Here is a 23,127-nt window from a genome sequence, read left to right as displayed (position 1 = left end):
CTAGGTCCTGAGCCTGAGCTTAAATGGATCTCCAGGGCCATGGTTGGGGGGCTCAGATGTGGTTTCTTAGGGTAGAGGGGGGCCCTGGGTGTGCTCAGGACCCTGCCTGGCACCAAAGCGCTGCCCTCGTGCAGGGATGCCTCTCCTCTGGCAACGCAGACCATGCTCCTAATTGTCCTGGGGAGCTAGCAGCCCCTCAGGATTCGTTGGCAGGTTTCTTTCTCCAGTGCTAGATGTGAGCGGTTGCCACTAGAGGCCACTGTGCTGCGTGGGTGCATGGCACCCCAAATCCCTGTGAGCTCCCCAGAACAGCCTGGTAAAAACACATAAACTCAGGGCAGTGTGCCTCCTGGGTGGCAACAGAATTATGGGCAGGGCAGATAAATGACAATAGCTTAGTTTTTTAAATCTCAGCTTAATCACAAAGAGGGGGGCAGTATGGCTTCACAAGTGTCACTCTCACCAATGCTTTCCCTCCCCCCAAAAAAAACCAAATAGGCACCTCTGTGCAAGCACTTGTCTGTCACACCCCATGTTCAGCAGTGTGGGAGGAGGGCTGGGATAACTCACTGCTCCTCTGCAGACATTCAGTTCTTTTATCTGGTCTTATACGCATGCGTCAAAATGGGTTAAGTACATGAGAAATCTTCAGTGGGCTTTGGATTAGACCCCTGAATATCTTCTTGCATCCATGTCCCCAAGCCCACTCCTGCTTCCCCAGGCTTGGGGGCTCTGCACATCTCGTCCTAGCAAGGGGAGCTGCTGGCCCCACTCTGCCACCATAAGGACCATGCGGGTCCCAACTCAGGAAATGCTGCGGCATGGCAGGGGTGCCTGTATGAAGGGCTTTGGTAGGAAGCCACCTCCAAAGACAATGCTCAGCAGGGTCTTGGCACTGCCAGTCTGGCCCCTGGCCCTTTTGCTTAATCCAGATGCTGAAATTAAATGTTTTGAGGTAGCAACATCAACAACATCAGCTACTCGTCATTGGCTAATAACACTAAGCACCCATTAGCCACAATTGCTGAGGAAACATTAATTATGGGATGCTCAACACATCTGGTAAGCAGGTACAGCTGTTCATCCCACTTTTATGCAGGCCAGATACCACCCAGCTTGGTGCGGGGATCCAAGCACCCATCTCCAGCCCCGCTCACTGTGCACAGCTGGCTGCTTCGGTGGCAGCTGGTGGCGGGGACAAGGATGTGGTGATGGTTGTGTTGGTGGTTCTAGACACTCTGCCACTCCAACCCATCACCTTGGCCATTGCCTGGACAGTGCCAGCAGGAACTTGGTCAGATGCCTTGAGTGAGAGGAAATTATCTAAGTCAGGGGTAGTGGGGAAAGGCCCACGTGAGCCATTGCAGGGTGCAAGCTGCTGAGGCAGGGGGTAGGTGCCACGTGCCTTCCTCCAGCACTGTCAGCACAGCAGGAGATGACAAAGCAAAATGTGCCCAAAATGGGAAAAAGGAAGGAAACTCAGGGTTCACGGGATTGCATCATATCGGGCCAAGTGCAGCTTCTTCCAGCCGTGGCTCGAACATGTAGCATCAAAACTGACTTACTGCTTTGCTCCAAAGATGTGTCATCAAAAAACTGCTCTCTTCTGCCCTGCTCCAAAGGTGGAGCATCAAAAACACCTTTCAGCAAGTACTGCTGCAGTTTCACCTCCTATTGTAAGGGTAAACTTGTTTCTGTCTTAGGGGCATCTGCAATAAGCTCTTTAATGCTTGGGGTGCCCCTCAGCTCTTGGCTTTCTGAGGGATTTTAATCTTCCCTCCTTCAAGGGGTTGCTGGTACCCAGCAGTTTTCCACTGCTGCTACAGCTTGAAGGGGGTTTAGCTACTGGGGCTGGTTGTAGGATGCTTCTTTGATAACCTTTGATCTCAGGTTTTGGGGGTTAGGGCAAGGCAGGAACAGGTCATACCACCATGCCACTCACAAAGACAGGCTCCCTTTGAGCCCTGCCTTTTCAGTCTGTGAAAATAAATTCAGAAATGCAAAGGGGGTTTCGAGGACCTGCACTTGATTTTGGCCATTGCTGTCCAGAAACCACGTGTCACACCAGCCAGAGCTGCCTGGTGTTGGGGTCCCCTCTGGCACTGACTGCTTGGGACACCCCCAGAACACCCTCCCAGTGCAGGGAGCTCCACTCGGCTGAAGGCAGCCGGCTGCCTCCTGCACCGAACCCAGCCCTAACTGTGGTGCCGAACAAGTGGCCCTTGTTTTGGAGGGGAGCGCGTGACCCCAGGGATCAGAGCCTGTAGCCAGCTGGCCCTAAGGAGTTTGCAGGAGACCTTTGCCCAGGAGCGTGCCCTTAATCCCACCCCACCCCCCACCCCCCCCAGCACCTGTCAATTTAGAGCTGCAATGCTAAGAAATAAGGATATTTAGCACTATGAGAAAGGAATTTTTCCTTCAGTGGTGGCGCTGCAGGGAGGGATGACTGGAAGGTATTTAGCTGCTAAGACATCTGCATTGGCAGTGTCCAAGCAGTTTGGATTATTGATTCCTGGCTGTAGCAGAAGGTGCTGGAGGCTGCAGGACCCGGGTGCAGCTGCAGTGTCTGCCTGGAGTGCTCCCACATCTACCTCCATGCATAATCTATGAGCACCTTTGGCTGCCAGCACAGGGCAAAGCATCTTCACATTTTTGACCATAACCCTGACCCTAAGCCACCCTGGTTGCAGAGCTCCTTGGAAAACACTCAGGGGTTCACATCCAGAGAGACAGAGATGCCAACTCCCATGCTGCAGATAATTATTAACAGGGTGTTTTGCATGCAAAAGCTCAGATAGAGGGTGTGCAAACCCTCAGACTGTGTTTGCCAAGGTGCTTAAATGTGGGTTCAAGATCTTAACTCCAGGCAGGCATGTTGGAAAGTGCTGGCTGCGGCAGCAAGTGAAGCTGGAGTTTAGGAGTAAGGCGACAGTAAAGAGGTAGGAATTTAGAGCCTTATATATTCACACAGCAGCAGCTGATCCAGGGGTTGGGACTGATTCACCAAATCACCAGTGGAAGTTGGGTGGTTGCTCCCACTCCAAGGAACATTGCAATTTTAAGCCAATCCTTGGGTCACCATGGGGTGCTGAGCGTCCTCTTTCTAAGCCCACACTGCTGTCAGGACCAGAAGGCTCAATTGCCTCCGTTGTTTTGTTACATTGTAGTCGTGATTGCATAAATGATGGTCTCCTCGGGGCAGCTTCAGCTGAAAGTGAAAAGGAAATAATTAAATGGCATCTAGTGCTGGTGAAGAAAATGAGGTGGATGATGTGCTTGGATGTGGCTGAGGCACATCTCTGCTTTGTACATGGAAACCCCACCGGTGAGCCGATACCTTTCTGCCCCAAACCAGCTGGCATGGCCCTGGGGGCCACAGCAGGGATTGCTCAAGTCAGGCGACAAGGTGAGTTGGGTCCCGGTGTTCCCTATCACATCCTGGCGTGGGAGGCAATGATTTGATGCCATTGTTGCCACTTACCACCCCATCCTGTCATCTGCCAGTCACACTGCCTGCTGCCGGTGCCTGCCAGGGTTGTTGTTGTCCATCCCCAGCAATTTCAGACTACTGCAAAATAACTTGGGTGAGGCAGACATCATGAGATCCCTGCCCCGAGGGGCAAACAGGGCCAGCAGACAGGGTGAGACAGATACCCTCCTCCCCAGGGTGGGTGCAAGCATGTCCACATCCAGCTGCAGGGGAAGACAGGCAAGGGGATGTGGAAGGATGTCCAATGCTGAGCAGGGCCAGGCGCGGATAGGTGGCACAGGGGTGGCAGGAATTTGGGCAGGGCCACAGAATGCGTGGGACATGGGGATGGGTGATGACGAGTTTGGCAGCAGCCCAGTAAGGCAAGATGGTGTATAAGTAAAATCTAGTGAAGACACCAGGGCAGCTTGCAGGCTTGAAGACCATAAGCATTTCGCTACATAAAGGCTTTTTTTTATGTAATAGCTAGGGCAAAGTGGGGAAGAGCAAGATCTGATAGAGAAGGTCCATTGGGGTGAAAGCACCCCATGCTCAAAAGCTGCTGCAAACAGCTTTGATGGAGATGGAGCCATATTCAGGGCTCCTGACCATCATGCCACCCAGCCATGCCACCCAACCGCTGAAAAGTCACCATCACCCACCACTGGGATCAGGGTTTGCAGCATGAGAGGTACCAAGGGAACAATTACCACCCAGTCTAAGCCTTTTGCAACTCCACTTAGTGTCTCCCCAAGATCGCTTCAGCCCATGCTAGCATGCGAAAAATGTTTAAGCAGGCAGCTGGCCAGCCCTGCCTCCAAACCAGCTCAGACAGTCCTAGTTCAATCCAGCTGGCACTGATGGATGGGGAATTTCCACTGCCCATGATGCCCAGGACATCTCGCACAGTGCCCACAGCACTGCAACATGGTGGCCAGGGCCTGGATGAGTCCCTTTGCATGCTCAGTGTAACTCCTCTCCTGCTCCTAGGTGTCCCATCAGCTGGAACTGCTTCTAAAGCACCCTCAGGTTGGGTTTTGCAGGTATCACCCACTAAAAGGGTGTAATTTGGGACATGCCAGTGCCACTGGAAAATGTTCTCACCTTGTGAATTGTACATCACTTTAGGAAACGACATTGGGAGTGGGTGAGGTCCTGGCACTGTGCTGGGAAAAATTTACCACTGCTTTGCTCGAGGGCTCCAGTCTGGTGAATCAGGCTCTAATTCTGCCAGTTAGGTGCATTCAGCAGCTTTATGCTGCATGGGGATGAGACCTTGAGTTGGAGTCATGGTGTTTGCAACCAGACCTGCCCAGGCTTGTGCACCTGTAGGCTCTGCTTGGCTCAGACCAAGCAGAATAGTCTTTTTCTGTCCTTTAGTAATGAGATGCAAAATCCCAAACCTTTCTGTATTTGAAAAACTCACACAGCTTTGTGTTTGACGCCTCTTGGACATAAAATACCAGACATTTCTGAACTGAAGCTTTCTTTGCCCTTTTGTCATTGCGGTTCGGGGCATTGGCTACCACTGTGATAAATAATAAATTTTTAAAAAATCATGGAAAACGTGAAGGCAAACACATGGCCATATGTAAGGAGAAAGAGGCTTGCCAGAGTGCTGCCAGACTGCAGACAGGGGAGCAGCGAGAGCTTTGAAACCAAGCAGCATCAGGTCCCTGCCCCAGTGGCAAAGGGCAGGTGGGACTCCAGTCTCCCAGGGTTGGGGCTGGGTTGCTCCTCCCTATGGGAGCCACTGGGGCTGAGTCATTCGACCTCCCCTTGGGAATCCTCTCCAGCAGGGACAGAGGTTGCAAAAGTGTGGCCCGCTCCCAGGGGTGCGTCACCCCACGCCTACTGCCATGACTGCCCGGAACAGCACTCCAGCTCACCTCGCGGAGCCGGGGGGATGAGGGGAGCCGGGCAGCCAAACCAGCAAGTAAAGGGGTTCATCCACAAATCAGAAAATAGGAGCAAGGAGGGACAGACCCCTTGGCCACCTCTCGCAGATCTCTGCCTGCTCCAGGCACCCCAGCACGGCACTCTGGGTCCTGCTCCGCAAACAAGGGAAAATGTGTAAAACCTCCAAGCCCAGGCTCATGCCAGTCTATCTTTTGACGATAAACAGTGCAACTCTCACAGTCCCAGCCTATAAATACCCAGATGTGCACTTAGCTCCTGGTCAAACACCCCTGCTGTGCCTCTCAAGACCTTGACATCAGGGCAAACATCCCACAGAGGTGCTGAGGGAGCCTGAATCCTAGCTCCTTGCTGGAGCCACTGCTCCATGGTCCTGCACACAGGCACATCGGTGTCAGCTCCGAAACCACTGGTGCCAAGGGCTGGTACCAAATTAAACACTATGGGGATAAGCCTCCTGGTCCCTTCCCATCTTGCGAGCACCCAGAAGAGGATCAGTATTGTAACATTCCCTGATGCAATCCTGTCCTCCTTTTCACTGGTGTCTGGGCTCACCAGTGCAATGGACATGTAAGTCAGAGCAGCATGTCTAAAAGCAGCAAACCTCTTGCATTGATATGAGAGCAGCTCTGGATGCAGGCACAAGACCTGTTACCATGAAGCCCAAGCAAAGGCTTGCCCTTAATCCCTTGGAGCTTAAAAGCCAGGCACAGACTGGGTCCAGTCTGCTTGACCCTGCCGAAAAGCTTTTCTCCGCACTACATGGTGGTATGGGGCTAGCATGGTGTGCTGTTTTCACCAGCCCATCCCTGCATGCTGGAGCCTGCTCCGTAGCCACGGAATGCTGGGGGAGACTGGCTGGACTGGAAACACTCCTGGAGGAGCTGCCACAGGTGCCTCAGCCCAGAGGCCAGGTGTTTGTTGCCCAGCCAGCTGCTGTTTCCTGACCACATCAATGAGAAGGGAGGAGGGCTGGTACCTCATGGGCTCCAGAAGAGCCTGAAAAGGTGCAGAGGAGCCCCAAGCCTGGCGTCAGGGCTATCCTTTTCGTCTGCAAAGCACATTTGCAAGGGGGTTCCGAGCCCTTGCGAAGGATGGGTTTGCTTGGGTGGGACCACAGTTGGGTTAGTTTATGCCTGACCCACTCCTGCCTGCCAACACTCAGCACTGGGGCTGCCTGTACCCAGGGGAACAAGAGGAGGATACACCTGAGCTGAAGCCTGTGGCAGCAGTGAAGCCTCTGGGGTCAGGCTACAGATGCTGGGGAGCAGTCACTGCTTGGCCTCTAGCCCAAGAAGAACCACACAGGGTTTTGCTGAGTCACGCAGCGCCGTGGGGCCAGGGTTTTGCTGACTCAGGGTCAGTGGCATTTGAGCTGACCACGTGCCCGCAGGGGCAGGAGGGAAGCGGGGGCTGGCCGAAGTAACAGGACCCGTCAGGCTCACTCAATGCCTCCAGCCTTCGCTTCTGAAAACCTCATTCCGTTACGTGCCATGTCCCATGGGGAAGCTGCGTGTTTCCTGATATCCCTGGCTTGACCAAGGCATTTGGTGAGCTAGTGAGAGGAGATGCAGCCTAGGTCAGAAGTACCCCCTACAAACACTCAGCACAGACTGCAGTCAGGGGGTGGCTGGCACAGACCTGGGGCAGCGGGATGCTGCATGAGGCCACAGGAGGATGGAAGAGGCTCAGGGAAGGAGGGCACAAGCTAGGTGCCAGTGACATGACCCAGCAATTTTCCAGAACTTTTATGAAGGAGGCAGGCAAGGGACAGGGATCCTACCATGAAGCCATGGGTACTCCACTTCAGCAGTGCCCATCTCATCCCAGGGGCTGCTGCTCTCTCATCCTGAAGCACCAGCAGCAGCAAACCAACACCCCTGCCTCTCAGGACTTGGAAGCCAAAGTGCCCGTGAATCTGATTTTATTTCATTTTTCTTTTTCTCTAGCTGGTCTTGTGGCTCTGCAAGAGCTTGGTCAGGAAGAACTGGGCAAAGATTAGCTCTGTCCGCTGCCTCCCAAGCCAGCAGGGTGGTACCTTTGAGCCCTGCCTTGACACCCCAGTGATGGCAAAGAGCCCACCCTGGTGCTCCCTGATGCTGGAATCTGGCCTGGCACCTGTCTGGCACCTCCCAAACAAGGTTATACCCATTTCCTTCAAAGTACCCCAGACTAAAGGGATGATTCCCACCAAACTGGGGGTCAGGGCAAAGCATGGACATGGGGAGCTGACACAGCCCCTTGGCCAAGGGGTACAGACATCCTTGTGAGCCTGGCGGCATGTCACCACTGGTGACCACAGGAAAGGTGCCTGAAGTCCACGGGCTTCTATGGGGCTGAGCCACCACCATGCCAGGCTGGCGGGGGAATCCTGGCTGCGGGTGCCCCCCACCTCCAGGGAAGAGGAGAAAAGCCATAAAACACGTAAAGAAGATAACAAAATAATCCTAACGAAATGTGCCGGCAAAAAAAGAAGTTAAAGACGCGACAGAGGGTAGCACACGGCACCTCGTGATGCGTTTGTAGCTGTTTATTCCCCTTTTCCCGGAGGCTGAGTCACGGGCCCAGTGCCGGGGGTCAGGCCTGGGGACCGGGAAAAGGGGGAAGGGCACACACGCCGTGAGGCGGGTACCCCCGCCCCGGCCCGCCCTCACGTGACGCTGCCGGTTGCAATTTTATCCCGTCAGCTGACTGGGAGCGATCCCCGGAGAGGGGCCGCCGCTCCTACAAAAACAGGGAAGGCGGGCGGCAAGGGCCGCGTGTGGCCTCTCGTCCGCGGCTCCCTCTGCGTCCCACAGACACCGCAGCGCCAGCATGGCGCCCCGCAGCCTCCTCCTCCTGCTGCTGCTCACGCTGGCCGGGCCCTGCGCGGCCCTCATCAGGTGAGCCGGGGGGGTCCCATAGGGACCGGGTGGGGACATGGGGCATGCAGCCCAAGTGCTGATGCAGTGGTGGCCTCTGGGCTCCTCTCGCAGGCACCCCCACGCAGGGCTGCTCCGCCACCATCAAAGCAGAGGAGAGAAGCGCTGGAACCCCCCACAGATGAGGATTCAGGGCTGATGGAAGGGGCTTGCCCCAATTTTTCCTATTCCCGGTGAACCTTGGTAGTCACCTGCTGCCCTTCCTTTCCCTCTCCCCTTTACTACCCCCACCCCCCCCCCCCCCCCTCCCCGAACCCCCCCAACCTCTGGCTTTGGGAAAAGCACGGAGCACAGCAAGGAGGATCCAACATGGAGTGCCGACAGGAGCCCACACGTGATCTAGCCCATGCTGGTAGTCCCCCTGGTTTTGGTGGAGCTGTGCTGCTCCCCTCTCCAGAAGCCCCCCACCCCCATTAATAATGCCCTCCCCTCACAGGATCCCTCTGACCAAGTTCCCTTCCATGCGGCGGGTCCTGAACGAGGTGAACAGTGAGATCCCGGACATGAATGCTCTGACCCAGCTCCTCAAGTTCAAGCTTGGCTTCAGTGAGGTGGCTGAGCCCACTCCAGAGATCCTGAAGAACTACATGGATGTGAGTAGCACTCCTCTGCCCACCACCCCTCCACTGCAGCAGACCCCAGCATGATGGCAGCCAGGAGGCTGTCACTTCTGGGGGTACCCATCCCAAGGGGATGGTGGGGAATGCCAGCCGTGGCATCCCACCACAGCTGGGAAAGTGAAGGAGAGAGAGGTGTTAATCCCATAGGACAGATTCATGCACCCCCACGGCTCAGTGGGTGGTTGCAGAAAGTTGCTTCCGTAATTGCTAAACTAAAAATTCTAATACTGATAATTATAATAATAACAAACAATCTACTGCCACCCAAGTGGGAGTTTTGCAGCTTCTGTGACCTATTTCTTTTCCCTTTTGTCACTATTTAATTATTGTAAATAGGGGTCTGATTGCTTGCTGTCCTTCCTAGCATCTTCTGGCCTGTTTAGGCTCCACTTTCTGCAAGTTGGGGGGCATAAAGATCATGCTCCACTCATTGAGGAGTTGAATATAAAAGAGCAAGCATGGGGCAGGAAAAGATAGCTCAGAAAGGGCATCAGATTGCTTGTGAGTCTGTGAGTCTGACCCTTCCTCCTGCTATCCTTCATCTTCTGCATGGCCTTGGGAAAACCCACCCTGCACCTCCACCTTCTTCTTAGCAGCTTAGGGAGCAAAGGGACCTTCGTGGTGGAAATGGAGATGAAAGGAGAAGCCACATAAAGGACATGAGGTTTGCCCTTCCCCAGCTGCCAGATACATGTGGTGTTTCTTGTTTCTGGGCTCTCCACTGGGTACCCTCACAGCTCTTGGGATGGTGGGGAAGTGCACACTGGCCAGCAGAATAAAGCTGCCGCTGCCTATTTGGACATTAATTCAGAAAGTTTCCCCCTCCTCCCTTTTTCCCAGGGGCTCTTGATACCCAGCCAACACGGCCCTGCCAGGGCTGGGCAGGGAAGGGCTGCCGGTGTTTTAATCGGTGGTGTCGAAAGCCAGGGTGCCAGCAGTTGCACCATGGCCTTGTCTCTTGCGACCACAGCTCAGGCTGCCCTCAGGGAAGGACTCTGCTCCATTGGCGCAGGGGGGAACAGCCCAGCCTGTGGTGGGAGATAAGGGACTGCTGCATCCCTCCTGGCCTGGCTGAAAACTCTAGCTGCCTGAGGGGCTGTTGGGATGAAAGGTGCCACCTCCCTTAGTCTGTCCCACACGGTCCAACCAGCCCCTGGGACCCCTCATGGGTCTGTATATGTGATGTATACAGACTGGGGGTTAATTTTCAAGGCCCAGCAACAACTACAGAATCACTGGAAGCAAGTGCTGCCTCCCCATTATGGCTAATTGTAATGGATTAGTAATTACTCAGTGAGCAGCCCTTGCAAACTAAGCGCGCAGGAGCTTTGATAATCCTGTTTTCTCCCAACTTCCCTTCCCCTAATTAAGTACATGTGGAGGCTTTGAAAGGCTACAGTCTGACTTCCTTTGCTACAGCCTTCTCTCCAGACCCTGATCTGGCTGCTCACTGGGCATTTCACAGCCCTCTGACCTTTTGGGAGGGCTGGGGAAAAATGGGTCCATCCAGGACCTGCTGAGCATTCCCCAGTCATCCTCCCAAACTCTCACCCAACAGCCTTAAATCCCTCTCTGGCAGTGCTCCATCCAGTTCCTCCTAAGTCTACCAAAACCTGCAACTGAGCATTTGTTTATTCCTTCCCATCCCAGGGACTTGCCAACATGTACCAAAAGCTTTGGCAGCTGTACCTCCACCCATGGCAGCAGAGCTGCTGCAAGGCTGCAGTTCCTCTGCAAACTTACTAGTGAAGCAGCTTCCCAGACAGTTTCAGCTTTTCAGTAACACAGGTGTTTTGCTTGGCTTCTTCCCATCTTTTTTTTTCTTCCGTATACTGAGCCACATGCAAGCCTGCAGACCTTTCCAGTTCTTTTCTGCCCTGTGTCCCTGCCCCAAAAGTCCTCCTCCGCAAACACCCATCCCACTTCTCCTCCCCAGTTTATCCTTTTCACACCTGCTGTAATGTGGTATGAACACTGAAGGGGATCATCCCTTCCAAAAAACAAAGACTGGGTGCCCACCACAGTCTAAAACAAGAGGAAGGCAGTGTCCAGATAAGAAGCTGATGTCAATCCCAAGAGATTTTTTAGTCTTTAATCCCTTCTTTTACCAGCTGCCTCCACTCATGGCTCCCTTCTCCTCCTCTGCAGGCCCAGTATTATGGTGAGATCGGCATCGGAACCCCACCACAAAAGTTCACTGTGGTCTTTGACACTGGCTCCTCCAACCTCTGGGTGCCATCTGTGCACTGTCACCTGCTGGACATCGCCTGTTGTAAGTGTCACCGGTGCCAGCCACAGCTCAGTATCTTCCCCTTCCCTACAAAATGCAGATCCTGGCATTGCAAGCGCAGAAACTCAGGCAGTAGTGTGAAAGGGCTTGCCAAAAGCCGACGGACTCTTTAGGGTCAGAGTTGGAATTAGAATTGCATCCATCCTTCATTACTCCCTTCCTGTTTTTTCCACTCCAAGTCGCCCACACACAGCTTCAGACATTCCCTAACAGCCTCAGCCCTGCAGCTGGGGAGCAGCATCGTAGGTTGTGATGTTTCTCCCCAAATTACAGACTGATGCTGCTGTCGCCCCATTGTGCAAGGCTGGTGAAAAAAATCAGCCACTTGCCAGATCTGATACAAACCACCCTAGTTTCTGGTCTGTTACTGCAAGGAGCATGTGCGTGCATGTTTATGGTTTTATAATTAATGAGAGCCAGGTAGGCACAGTGAGATGAGAATGTCTTGGGGACTACAAGGTTTTTTGCTCGTGGCATTCCTATGTAATACACTTCCACAGCCAAAGGTGTCAAACCCAGTGATGGCAAAATGCCATTTAAAAGTACTGGCTGTGCTGCTTAAGCAGAGCAGAGAAACCTGTGGAGCCAACAAATGCAACCATGGGAGGTGGCCCAAAGTGCTCATTGGGAGTAGGAGGAAATTTGGGCTTCTTGTATGGTCCTGTGTTGCCCAGAGAGAAGGCAGACCTTCTTTTTGCATATGTGAATGAGATTTAGGACATTGGTAGGGTGGTGAGGTCCAGACTTGGTCTCTCTTGGATGTTCCTGATCTGTAGCAGGGGGCGGGTTTCTCAAGGCAGTGGCGCAGGAGGTGCTGGGATCAAAGGGTATGCAATCACAAGTATGCAATGAGCCCAGCCTCCTGCCAGGCTGGCATCCAGACAGCCCAGCCATGGAAGTCCCTGTATAGCGTGTTGGTTTCTGCAGGGCTCAGCTGGTCTGTCCCCATCTGCTGTCTGCCCCACTCAGCAAGCAGCCATGGAGCTGGGCTGGCCAAGCTTGCTACACACCACTGCCCAACTCCTGACTCAGGAGGAATCTGTGGAGGAGGAATCTACCTAGCTGTAAAAACAGGGGTATCTTACAGTTCCCAACCTTTCCAAGGGGAAAGCAGCCTACATTGAGGGAAAGTCCTTTTCCTTTGCAAATAAAAAAAATATTTTGAGGCCTCTCTGTGCAAAAAACAATGACCATATAAAAAAAAATCCAGCCAGTCTTAGTAAAAGAAACATAGAAATCCACAAGTGAAAATGTTCATGCCCAGAGCAGGCTATGTTTAAAGCCATTCTGGTTCTCTATGGCACAGGGGGATGCATTTTGCTCTGCTGTCTTAACACACCCTGAAACACCAGCCATGTAGTCTCTAGGCTTTTAATACCCAGTGGCAAAATCCGATTTAACAGCCAAATTGGATCTGCTCACGTAATTCCCCAGACGTTGGAAACGCTTTGTTAAGGAATCTGGCCTTGGCAAATGCTGGGTTCAGTCCTGTCTTCACATCATTGAGTGTCTGTCCAGATCAGCTGGGTGGTGTGGGGTTAGGTGTTGGCAAACCCTAGGTATCAAGGAGCACTAACGTTTTATGTCCCCGTGTTCTCCTCCCTGGTTGCAGTGCTGCACCACAAGTACGATGCCTCTAAATCCAGCACCTATGTGGAGAACGGCACCGAGTTTGCCATCCACTATGGGACAGGGAGCCTCTCTGGGTTCCTCAGCCAGGACACTGTCACGGTGAGTAACAACTGCCTTTGCCCTGAGCTGCCCAATCCTACTTTTGTAAGACCACTAGAAGCTGTTTGATTTAAATGGGCCTCCCTTCTTGAGTGTCCTACTCATATAGAGTGTGCTTTAGCACAGTGTTTCCAAGCGCTTTGAAGAGAGGTCGTGATGCAAACAAGGTGGTGATGATGACTGAGGAAGTGACAATGACTAAAGCAAGCAGAGAAGGGGGAAGGTATTAATCAGCAGGTCAGCAGAGTGTGGACCACATGCATTGTTGCCTGCAAACACTGTCTCTGGCCATCTCTCCAACCCTCTTCCTCCTTACCCTGGAAATTTCCCAGCCCAAATGCACACCAGCACCACCACAGGTGGCTGGTGGCGCACAGCTTGTTCTTGGCCAATATCAATGCGGTAGTGGGCATCCACTCAGGCAGCTGCCGAAACACTGGCCACAAATGGGCTCTTTTCAATCCCATCCTGGTCTCATGTCCAGAACTGGTGCTTATGTTTGCAAAGGCTGTGTAATACCTTGGAGGATGGGTCACCAGCAGCATTCAGGATGCAGCTTTGGGGTAGTCATGTTGCTGGTGGTTGCTTCTCATCGCTTCCTATTCAGCAAGCAAAGGCTGAGTTTCCTGCGAAGGGCAGGCACCTTTCATGACTGCTTCACAGGTACAGTTGCTCATGAGAGCTTGCCAGCTGCCAAGCATCAGTGACATGTGCTCCCAGATCACTTGGTCTCCTGGCAGGGATAAGAGCATGTGTTTGCTTTGTGGCAGGGAAACAAAGCAAAAGTTTTGAATAAGCGCATAAATCTAGGGATTTGTGGTTTTCTGTGTTAGGTTCAGCTGAAAAGTACTGGATTATCAATTATATTGGGATCAGAAGAAAAATATCCAAGAGGAGCCCAAATTGGGTGGCTCACGCAAGGAGCACTCTTCTGCCTGTCCTTATAGCATGAAAATTTCAGGCTAGCCTGGAAGCACCAGCCATTGCCTCTGCACTGCAAAGAGGCCGGCAGCTCATTCTGGGTGCGGGACCCTGTTTTGGGGGAGAGGAGTTTTGATGGGCTTAGTATACCCTGAAAATGGGTGCAGACAAGGCTGTGGGGGAGAGCAACAGGTCTCCCCCAGCAGCTTTGCACCTCTGGTTTTGCCTTCTGCAGCCTATGAAGCTTTGGATTTTCAGGTTTGTTTCATGCCATTTATTTCCTGCGTCCCTCAGCTTGCTTATAAACACCCCACCGCAAAAAGGCCACCCAACTGAGCCTTCCCACAGCTCTCACTGCATGAAGGCACCATGTATGTAGCATTAATGGATTCTCTTACATTAGGTAGGCAAAATGCAGAGCAGGTGGAGGCATCTGTATTCATCCCAGTAATGGAGCAGGACAGCAACTCAAACAGTGAACTTGATTGTGCTGTGAAAGTGTGGGCTGGTTTAGGCACTTTCTGGCTTAATGCAGGGGCTGAAAGTGAGTCAGAAGGAAAATCACAGCTTTTTTTTTGTTTGTTTGTAATTATCACCCTAATGCCTGCTTGCTAGCTGGCTCTCCACTTCCCCATGGCTCAGAGAAAGGAGTTTGTGCCTGAGCTTGTTCAGGAAGCAGGGATGGCTCTTGGTAGCCAGCACAGCTTGTAGCATTTGGTTTCTGCCTGGGCAGAAGCAAGAGAAACCTCTTGCATGGAGCCTGTGCAGGACACAGAGCAGGGATGACTCAGAGGATCAGGGACCTTCAGCTTGGACACCAGGATGTTTCCTCTGCTGTACATTATCCTATAGGCAACCTCCCAGTTGGTTGTAGTCTGGAAATACAGACATTGAAACAGCCTTCAGGGTGACCCTCTTGGCTCCAGCCATCCCAAAGAGTGGAAGCAGCCACAGCAGCCTGTGGTAGCAGTGACATCTGACCAAAAGATGCTGTTTGCCAGGTGGTCCAGAGTCCCTCAGCCCTGAAATTTTTTTGGAGAGGGTGACAAGCTCAAGCATCCTTTCTCCTTCTGTAGAGGAATGATGCCCTGCAGCACTACGCTCCCTGCTGCTGCTCATTCTTCAAAGACCAGCAGGTTCAACCAGCCCTCTGCTGCTAGAGTATCTCTTCCCTTTAGCACAGCCTGATCTTGGGATGTCCTTCAAGGTCAGTAGAGGAAAGGTCACTGGCCATGGGGCCAAGGTCTCTTCCAGGGCTGCAGTGCAGATACACCCGACAGGAAGTGGCCCTCTTCACCTCTCCCCTGTGCCTCTGCAGAGGGGACCCTCAAGCCCTGCTACCAAACTGTGCCGTGGAGGCTCTCGCCTTTAGTCTGCTTTTACCATCCAGTGCTTGCCTGCTTGGCTGAGAGTGCTAACAAGGAGGCCAGGTGAACTGCAGCGTGCTGACTCCTGCCTGCAGAGAGCAGAGGAGTGGCCGCTACACAGCCATCCACTGGTCATGATTTTTGTTTGCTCTTTGTCTAGTGAGGGGCAAACACAAAGGATCTGTCTGCTTGCACTAGCACTCTGCTAGAGGTGCTCTTGGGGTTTGGTCCTGCTGAGGTCCAAGCGTGGGCAGAGTCTGCAGTGGTGGCATCTGCAGAGTGGCACCCCAACCACTGGGCAGGTACCTGCCTTCCTCTTGGGATGTGCAACCAGGGTAATACTCAGACAAACCTGGTGCTCAGTTTTATCAGTCCATTGCACTTTAATTTTTTTAAGTGGAAGCTTTATTGGACTTCCTGAGCTGCAGCAGGACCAGTGGTGCTGCATGGTGGAGTTGTGGCTTTTGTAAACCTGTGGCATACAAGTGGGGTACTTGCCACATGCACAGTGTTGAGCAGATACATTGCTCTAAGCTGTTTTACCCCACATCCTGCTCTGTGGCTTTTAGCTTTTGCAAGGCTCGATCATCTTTTCCTAGCACAAGCCTCCAGATACCATTAAAGCCAGCATCCCAGCCTTGCACTGTCTAACCCTGGGGGGATATTAGTAATTTACAGTGATCATTATCTGCCATCAGGTAGGAGACACCAGCTTTTCAATCCAGCCCTGTTCGCTACAGTGCTGCTAGCTGCAGGCTGGGAGACTGAAATTGTGCAGATGATAACACTGCCTGTGGTCAGCCAGAAGCTCAGAAACCTTCTGAACTGCTATAGCCAGGACCCAGCTCCTGCTCCCTGTCAGCCCAGCTATCCTGCTTTCTGCGATCTCCTTTCTGGGGATCTGCCCTTCTGAGGCATTTCAGCTTTCAGCATGGAACACCAGTCCCTCTCATGGCTGGCAAGAGAGGTGACCTTTGCATCCACAGTACTCCACTTGCTATTTTAGTGCTCTCGGCTCAACCTTGCTTTCCCAGCTGGGTCTTCTCCCCTCCTATAGGAGGTCTCTGCAGGCTGGTGGCTCTTCTGGGAGATGCAGCAATATCCTGGGGATGTTTCTTATGTAGGGGAGATCACAGGGGTTGTTGGCAGAGATGAGAAGGATTTGCACTCCCAGCTGGGAATGGGTGCAACACCCGAGGAGGTAGGGCGCAGAGATGACTTTGAAAATGTTGAGGATTAAAGGCACAGCACAAGAGGATGTAGGGGGGACAAAATGATATAGGTCCCTCTGTGCAAAGAGGAGGAGCTGAAAGATGGCATGGCTAGTGCCTGAACCCAGCTAAAGGCTGAAAGGGCTGAGTGAAGCAGGCAGAGGAGAGGGAGGCTCCAGTCCTTAGGGGGTATGCTGGGCTTTGCAGGAATGCAGAAGGTGCCATTGTGCAGCCAGAGTGGCCTGTGTCCTGCCCTCCACACCCCTCCCACCTCTCCCCGCAAGGAGAGTGCCACCAGGGTATCTGATTTCTGCAGCTGCCTACAAATGGAAGGGTAAAAGCAGGCAGGAGTGTGGCAGTGCATTGAGGGACACACTATAGCCTGCGTTCAGTGAGATCCCATTTCCGCCCTGGTCCCCCGAGTCAGTTTTCTTTATAATCTGCTTTTCCCTTCCTTCCCTATCTCCCCTCAGCTTGGCAACTTGAAAATCAAGAACCAGATCTTTGGAGAAGCTGTGAAACAGCCAGGCATCACATTCATTGCAGCCAAGTTTGACGGAATCCTGGGCATGGCATTCCCAAGGATCTCTGTGGACAAGGTCACCCCTTTCTTCGATAACATCATGGAACAGAAGCTGATTGAGAAAAACATCTTCTCTTTCTACCTAAACAGGTAGTGTTTGGTTTGGTGGCAGACCTATCATTTCGAGGGCAAGCCAAGATGGGCATTTTTCTGTGTCTCCTGGTAGCACCTCTTGCCATGTGCCAATTCACACCCTGGCCAGCACCACAGGGGAGATTCCAGTAAGGTCTCCATGCTAGAGCAGTCAGGCCAAAATCTCTTCTGCTGTCTGCTTTGAAACAAAAAGGGAAGTAGAAGTTTACTGATAAAAAGCTGGGTAGATCTGCTACTGGATCTCTTAACTGATGAAGAGACAGGGGCTGTTTTCAGAGGAAAGGGAAATGAAAATAAGCAGGGTTGTGATCAAGAGATTGCATGCTGCTAGTGCAGTCCCCGTTAGCCCCAGTCTGTTGTCAAAATCCATGACACACATGGCCACCGCAGTGTCACCTCCCAGGCAAGCATGCCCCACACCAGTCATCACTAATGATGGGGCTAACACTCTCTCACCTACAGGGAGATCATCCTTTGTGCCTCCCAGTGCCTTCCCGCCCACTGCTGCTCCCCCAGGACACCACATAACCCTCCTGGCACCACAGGGGGGCTCTGAAGTACTTCAGCCCAAAAAGTAGCACACCAGGAGCAGGGACAGCAGAGAGGCTGCTCTGACCTGTTCAAAGCCAGCCCTCCCCCATCACCATATTTCTTCCCATCTGCTTGGCAGTGAGCTTTTATCTGACAGTAACCTTGAGGATTCATTTCTGAGGCTCCTGGCTGGCACGGAGTTGAGTGAAGATAACCTAATGCTGTATCAGCCATGTCCAGCCCTGGCACGGGTGCTTGTTACAAGCTGATTATTTGAGGGGTCCCTTGTGTCAGTGCTCAGTTCCCATTTGCCATTCCCCTTCTCTGTCCTACTTCTCTACAGCAAGTTTCTGCAGGTGTCTGTGAGAAAGCATTAGGCAAAAAGCTGCAGGATGCTTTGGGTAAAAAAAATCCCATTTCCTCACCCCAGCCTATCTCACAGTATCCGTCCTTATATTGACGTATAATAATGCAATGTAAATCATCTGTCTCCAATGCTGCTAACACTGTGCTTCGCCACTAAGCACCTGGGCATGTAGTCTGGGGGCATGCAGAGGGGGTTGTTCCCACCCTGACCCTCATGTTCACAGGTTTGGTTGTTTTATTTTTCAGAGATCCTGCTGCTCAGCCTGGTGGCGAGCTGCTCCTGGGGGGCACCGACCCCAAGTATTACAGTGGCGACTTCAGCTGGGTCAATGTCACACGCAAGGCTTACTGGCAGGTCCACATGGATGCGTAAGTCCCTCCTCCACCTGGCTACATGCGTGAGGACATGTGCAGAAAGCTCACACTTGGGGTTGGGCTGAGGCCCTCCCCAAAAAGGAATCATCTCTATCCCTGAAACACATCCACACCAAAAAACAGATTAAAATCCCACCCTAAAGCTGTTGCTGGAAGGGGAGAAGAGGCAGAAAACACCAGGAGATGTTCTGCAAAATCTTTCCCTCTTGTTGATCTTTGACCCTTGAAAATGCCTGCTGCATCCTTGCAAAGCAGGAATAAAACACTGGCATGTCATCCTTGCAGTCAGGATGAGCCCCACGGATTAAATCCCAGTTTTCCTTAGCTTTCAGCAAGGCCTGATCTATAGGCTCACTTGCACGCTCTGGAGAAGCAGGATGAGGCCTCAGGAAGCCAGCCCTTGACTGAAGGGCATGGCGCGGCAATCAGTGTGCATTGTTGGAGGCAGAGGGGAGGAGAGCGGGCTGATCTGCTGGCCAGCAGCCCCACGGTCTATTCTGAGCTCTCTCACGTGATAGGAACTTAAAAGCAGCCTGTGATCAGAGTGTGTCTTTCTCCCAGGGACTGCATCCCACCCCAGCACGGGGTTTGAGTTCTCATCTTCCCCCAGCCCTGCCTCGTTGGCAAAGCCTGGCAGACATTTGGCTGGAAGGTTTTATCCATCTGCACTGCTGCGAAACACGATGCAGGAGAGGAAGCCAAGTAGCTCCTGTCTTGCCTCTTTGACATACAGGAACCCTTCCCTTGCCTGTGACCCACTCAGCTGTCACACCACCCCTTTAACCCTTTGCTTTTTGCAGTAGCACAGGTAATACAATTCCCTAATGCATTGCCCTGAGCTCACTCATGTGCCCATTATCTGTGATGCTCGCTCTGGAGCGGAGGTGGCAGGCAGGATACAGAGGCAGCAGTCCAGGCTCTCTGCAGAAGTGCAGTAACACCTTAAGGCACCTGCTCAGTTGGGAGCAGGCAGGGGGAAGCTAGGGGTTCTGTGCACTAAGTTGGTGCTGCATCAGTATTTCTGAGCATCTGTCCTTCCTGGGCATCTGTGGCAGCCCTCCACTCCATGCCTACATACTGCCTAGATTCAATCATCTTCAACTCTTTGCCTTCTGCTTCCCACAGCCTTTTTTGGGATGACTCTTAACAGTTGTCTTCTGTCTGGGCACCTCTCCCCAGGGTGGATGTTGCCAATGGGCTGACCCTGTGCAAAGGGGGCTGCGAGGCCATCGTGGACACAGGAACTTCACTCATCACTGGCCCCACTAAGGAAGTGAAGGAGCTGCAGACAGCCATTGGTGCAAAACCACTCATCAAAGGCCAGGTGAGGTCAGGCTGGGAAAGTGGGAGTCCATGGTCATTATGTCATCCACACTGCTTTGCACCCAGATCCTTCTACAGACCCTGGTCTTCTACTCCCTCTGCTTGCCGTTCCCAGCCTGTGCTCATACAAAAGCCCCTGGCATAGCAGGAACCCCTCTGTCTTTTGAGCCCATGTAGTGTTCACCTTCCTGCCCATGCTGTCAGAGTGCCAGGTTCCATGAACTTTGGAAGGCTTTGGGTCACCTCTGCCACCCATCCCTGGCAGGCAGGGGACAATGGGTCTAAGTTGCAGCTGAGGTGAAGGATTTCTGTTAATGTGAGTCCAAAGGCACTTTATTTAATGCAAATGACAACCCTTCCCTGCCAAGTTTTTAACCATCGCAGCTAATCTCACAAGGTCATCTCTCCTCCTTGAAACAGGGATTCAGGGTGCCTCTAGGAAAGATTCTGTTCTCCAAAACCCTTCCCAAATCACAGAGCCATGAGCACTTGTAGGTCTTTTCTGCAGTGTTGCTTCATGCTGCAGCAAGTTAGACCTGCAAGATTTGCCAGTGTTAATTAAACTGGCTTTGTCTGTTTATCACACCCTGTCTATGTCTCTAGGCTGTATTGAGCCGTGTCTCTGCCTTCTGTGGCAAGACCCCCAGCCTTGCCGCATCGGATGCTAAGCCCTGGTGCTCAGCAGAGCCAAAAGCTGAACCTTTGGCTCCATCTCTGTCCCTAAAACCTTCTGACCCCTCAGCTTGCAGCCCTGGGCAGGGAGCAGCCTGCTTACCCCATCTCAAGCCTCTTCTGCATGATGAGCTGGTTTTGGGGGAAACCTACAGCAAAGATGTGATTGTGTCTGAGGAAGACCTTTCCTGAGGGTGTGGGAGCTGCCATCTAAAGCCTTTACTGTTACTATTTCAGTATGTGATTCCCTGTGATAAAGTGTCATCTCTGCCTGTCATCACACTAACGCTAGGAGGGAAGCCCTACCAGCTCACTGGAGAGCAGTATGTCTTCAAGGTATGTCCAGGCAGCTTTTTCCAGCCCTGTGCTTCTCCTCTAAGGCCTAACTTTTGCCTCCACTCAATCATCAACCATGAAATCTAAAACACAAGAGCAGCGACTTGTGGAAAAAGTCTGAAATGTTGGGGTGGTGGCACTGCTGATGGAGCCAGGCAACCTCACCAAAGTCCTGCAGGAATGAGATCCCTGCGTGATGCTCATGAGGGATGGGAGGATGGGAGAGGGAGGGTAGGCAAACTGTTGCATCACTTTCTATAAATATTTTGCTCTTTCTTGTTGGATTCTGGTGCCATGAAGCTTATCGTAGCAGAGGCCACCAGCCTGGCATTTAAGCCATCAGAATCAACTTGTGCAGAATTTCAGTGATGGCTCTAATTCAGCATTGCATAGGCTGGGAAGTTTATGGGCACATGCAGGTTTATCTGATGCTTTGCTGCAATAAGCACTGTGGGAGGGGGAGCTGGGTTTGGAGCCAAGAGAACAGTGGTTTGGGAGTTACTTTCACAACAAGCACTCTATCTCAAGCTGGGAGAGGCTGAAGCACAGCCAGCGTTGTCAGGTGTTACTGCTAAGACTGCGAGGGCAAGGGAAATGGAGGACCAAGGGAGACTGAAGCTTTCAACCTTCTGTCTAGGTTTCTGTACAAGGAGAGACCATCTGCCTGAGCGGCTTTTCAGGCCTGGACGTCCCACCCCCTGGGGGCCCACTCTGGATCCTGGGAGATGTCTTCATCGGTCCCTACTACACTGTATTTGACCGTGATAATGACTCTGTTGGCTTTGCCAAATGTGCCTAAACGCCTGACCCGCCTCCCACTGCCTCTGCCACACACACACTTCCACACATGCACAGGAGCCATGGAGAAAGATTACCAGGATTAGAAATCCAGGGAGTGGAAAGAAAAAAAAAAAGAAATTGAACTAGGTTTAAAATTACATGGAAAATAGTCATTAGTGTCCTGCTGGCTATGTTTTCCCCTCTGTTGAGTAGGTGGTGCTGGGAGGTCTCTAGTTGATGACTCCAGCTGGAGTAGCCCCTTGCTTTACTGCTAGGTCTTTCAGTATCTGTTTTTAAGACTGATTCTCAGAGCTGAACAAGGCCCTCTCATGTCTCCCAGCCCTGGTCTCCTTCCTGGGGGGCAGCTGGCTGGAGCCAGCCCCTGACACCTCTGTTCCTGCAGAGAGGCTGTGCAGCTGCTCTTGGGTTTGGGCTTCTGAGCTGGGGGAGAGGGACAGGGCAGGCTGCTGGCAAGTGATTTACTACTTTGTGCTTTACCACTGTTGAAGTGGGGGAGTGGATGGCTTCATCACGCCTCCATGACAGATTCAGGCAGCGACAGCAAGGTCATTTCTCAATGGGTTTGTACTGGCTTGGTCCTAAAAGAACGTGTCCCGTGCTGGAGCAATGGGGGATTGTGGTACCATGCCCAAGGGCTCTGGCTGTGTGCTTTTGTGTAGTGATGACAGTAGTGAGAGAGCTGGAGATGTGACGTCCCCATGCCTGACCTTGCAGGACAGGAATTTGAAGGGGAGCTCCAGCCAGTGGGAATCTTTAGGGAGTACAAATATAAAGGGGGTCAAGATAGGATCTAATAGAGGTCACTTGAATTCATAGCCACAAAGGCCTGGCTTTCTGCTGAGCAAAGTCACTTGACAAAGGTTCTCTCTAGTTTGGTGAACTTCTGCCAGCTTCTGCAAACTGCAGATCTCCCCAGCCTCATCTGCAGCCAGTGAGCTGAGAATAATGTTTCCTAAAGCAGTTAAGTGATCTACAAGCCTAAATCACATGGATAAACTCTGTAGGTGTTTGTCAGCCACATAGGACCTTTTGGAAACATTATTCTCAGCATTTTTGAACTGCCCAAAACCAGACAGTTGGCAGAGCCAGCAAGCCTCCTGGGCAGGAGGGTGCTGTGGCAGCTGCTGGGCTTGCATTCACTGTTCCTGCCACCCCATTGTGAAATCCAACTGCCTTTAACCTGTTTTCCACCTTACTAGTGCTGGTGAGAGCCCTGTTCATGTCCACCCTATGTTGCACATGAAGTGAGGCACAGTCCTGCTTCAGAGAGGTTGTAGCTGATTTAGCTTTCCTAGTGTGTTGGATAAGGTCCTGAAGTTAGGGAGTGGCAGCAGGTGAGGGGTAAATCTGGGAGTGGCAAGGGGACCAGATCAGCCATGGCTGTGACCCCAGACTAGCCAAAAGTGATAGTAAAATCCTGGCTTCCCAGAATTCACTGATAATCCTGCCAGCAGTACCAGTGGGGTCAAGGAAGTTCCCAGGAAAGGTCTTTGACAGTGGGTGTATAGGTTATGCCTGGTGAAATGGATGTACATCATCCCCAATATTGAATTCTCCACAAGCATCAGAGGCACCACTGGGGAAGAAGTCCTGAGGTACG

General features: G+C 52.3%; 1 protein-coding gene and 1 long non-coding RNA gene across 2 annotated transcripts; one reads left to right on the top strand and one right to left on the bottom strand.

Moving 5' to 3' along the window:
* Positions 1-896: 896 nt before the first annotated feature.
* On the bottom strand, positions 897-8,013 carry LOC134158935 (uncharacterized). The gene is made up of 3 exons (XR_009962957.1): positions 7,895-8,013; positions 3,482-3,568; positions 897-3,208 (listed from the first exon to the last, which is right to left on the bottom strand). It is a non-coding gene; the product is annotated as an uncharacterized LOC134158935 (long non-coding RNA).
* Positions 8,014-8,031: 18 nt separating this feature from the next.
* Positions 8,032-21,643, top strand: CTSD (cathepsin D). Its single transcript, XM_062609372.1, has 9 exons — positions 8,032-8,268; positions 8,744-8,900; positions 11,076-11,199; positions 12,830-12,948; positions 16,921-17,120; positions 18,267-18,389; positions 19,575-19,719; positions 20,628-20,726; positions 21,364-21,643. Exons 1-9 carry the CDS (start codon positions 8,201-8,203, stop codon positions 21,523-21,525), a joined length of 1,197 nt encoding a protein of 398 aa, XP_062465356.1. The 5' UTR covers positions 8,032-8,200; the 3' UTR covers positions 21,526-21,643.
* Positions 21,644-23,127: the final 1,484 nt, after the last annotated feature.

This window comes from Pezoporus occidentalis, unplaced genomic scaffold (genome assembly GCF_034315485.1).
Source record: "Pezoporus occidentalis ecotype Australia unplaced genomic scaffold, CSIRO_AGI_Poc_V1 ctg137, whole genome shotgun sequence".
NCBI lineage: Eukaryota > Metazoa > Chordata > Aves > Psittaciformes > Psittacidae > Pezoporus > Pezoporus occidentalis.
Note: the sequence above shows the minus strand (reverse complement) of the source record. Positions and strands in the feature narration are given on the sequence as shown.

Excerpts from the sequence above, each read along its gene's own strand:
- CTSD (XM_062609372.1), top strand. The coding sequence starts at position 8,201 with ATGGCGCCCCGCAGCCTCCTCCTCCTGCTGCTGCTCACGCTGGCCGGG. Across the intron at positions 8,901-11,075 it reads TCCTGAAGAACTACATGGAT|GCCCAGTATTATGGTGAGAT; the intron begins GTGAGTAGCACT and ends CCTCCTCTGCAG. Across the intron at positions 17,121-18,266 it reads TTCTCTTTCTACCTAAACAG|AGATCCTGCTGCTCAGCCTG; the intron begins GTAGTGTTTGGT and ends TTTATTTTTCAG.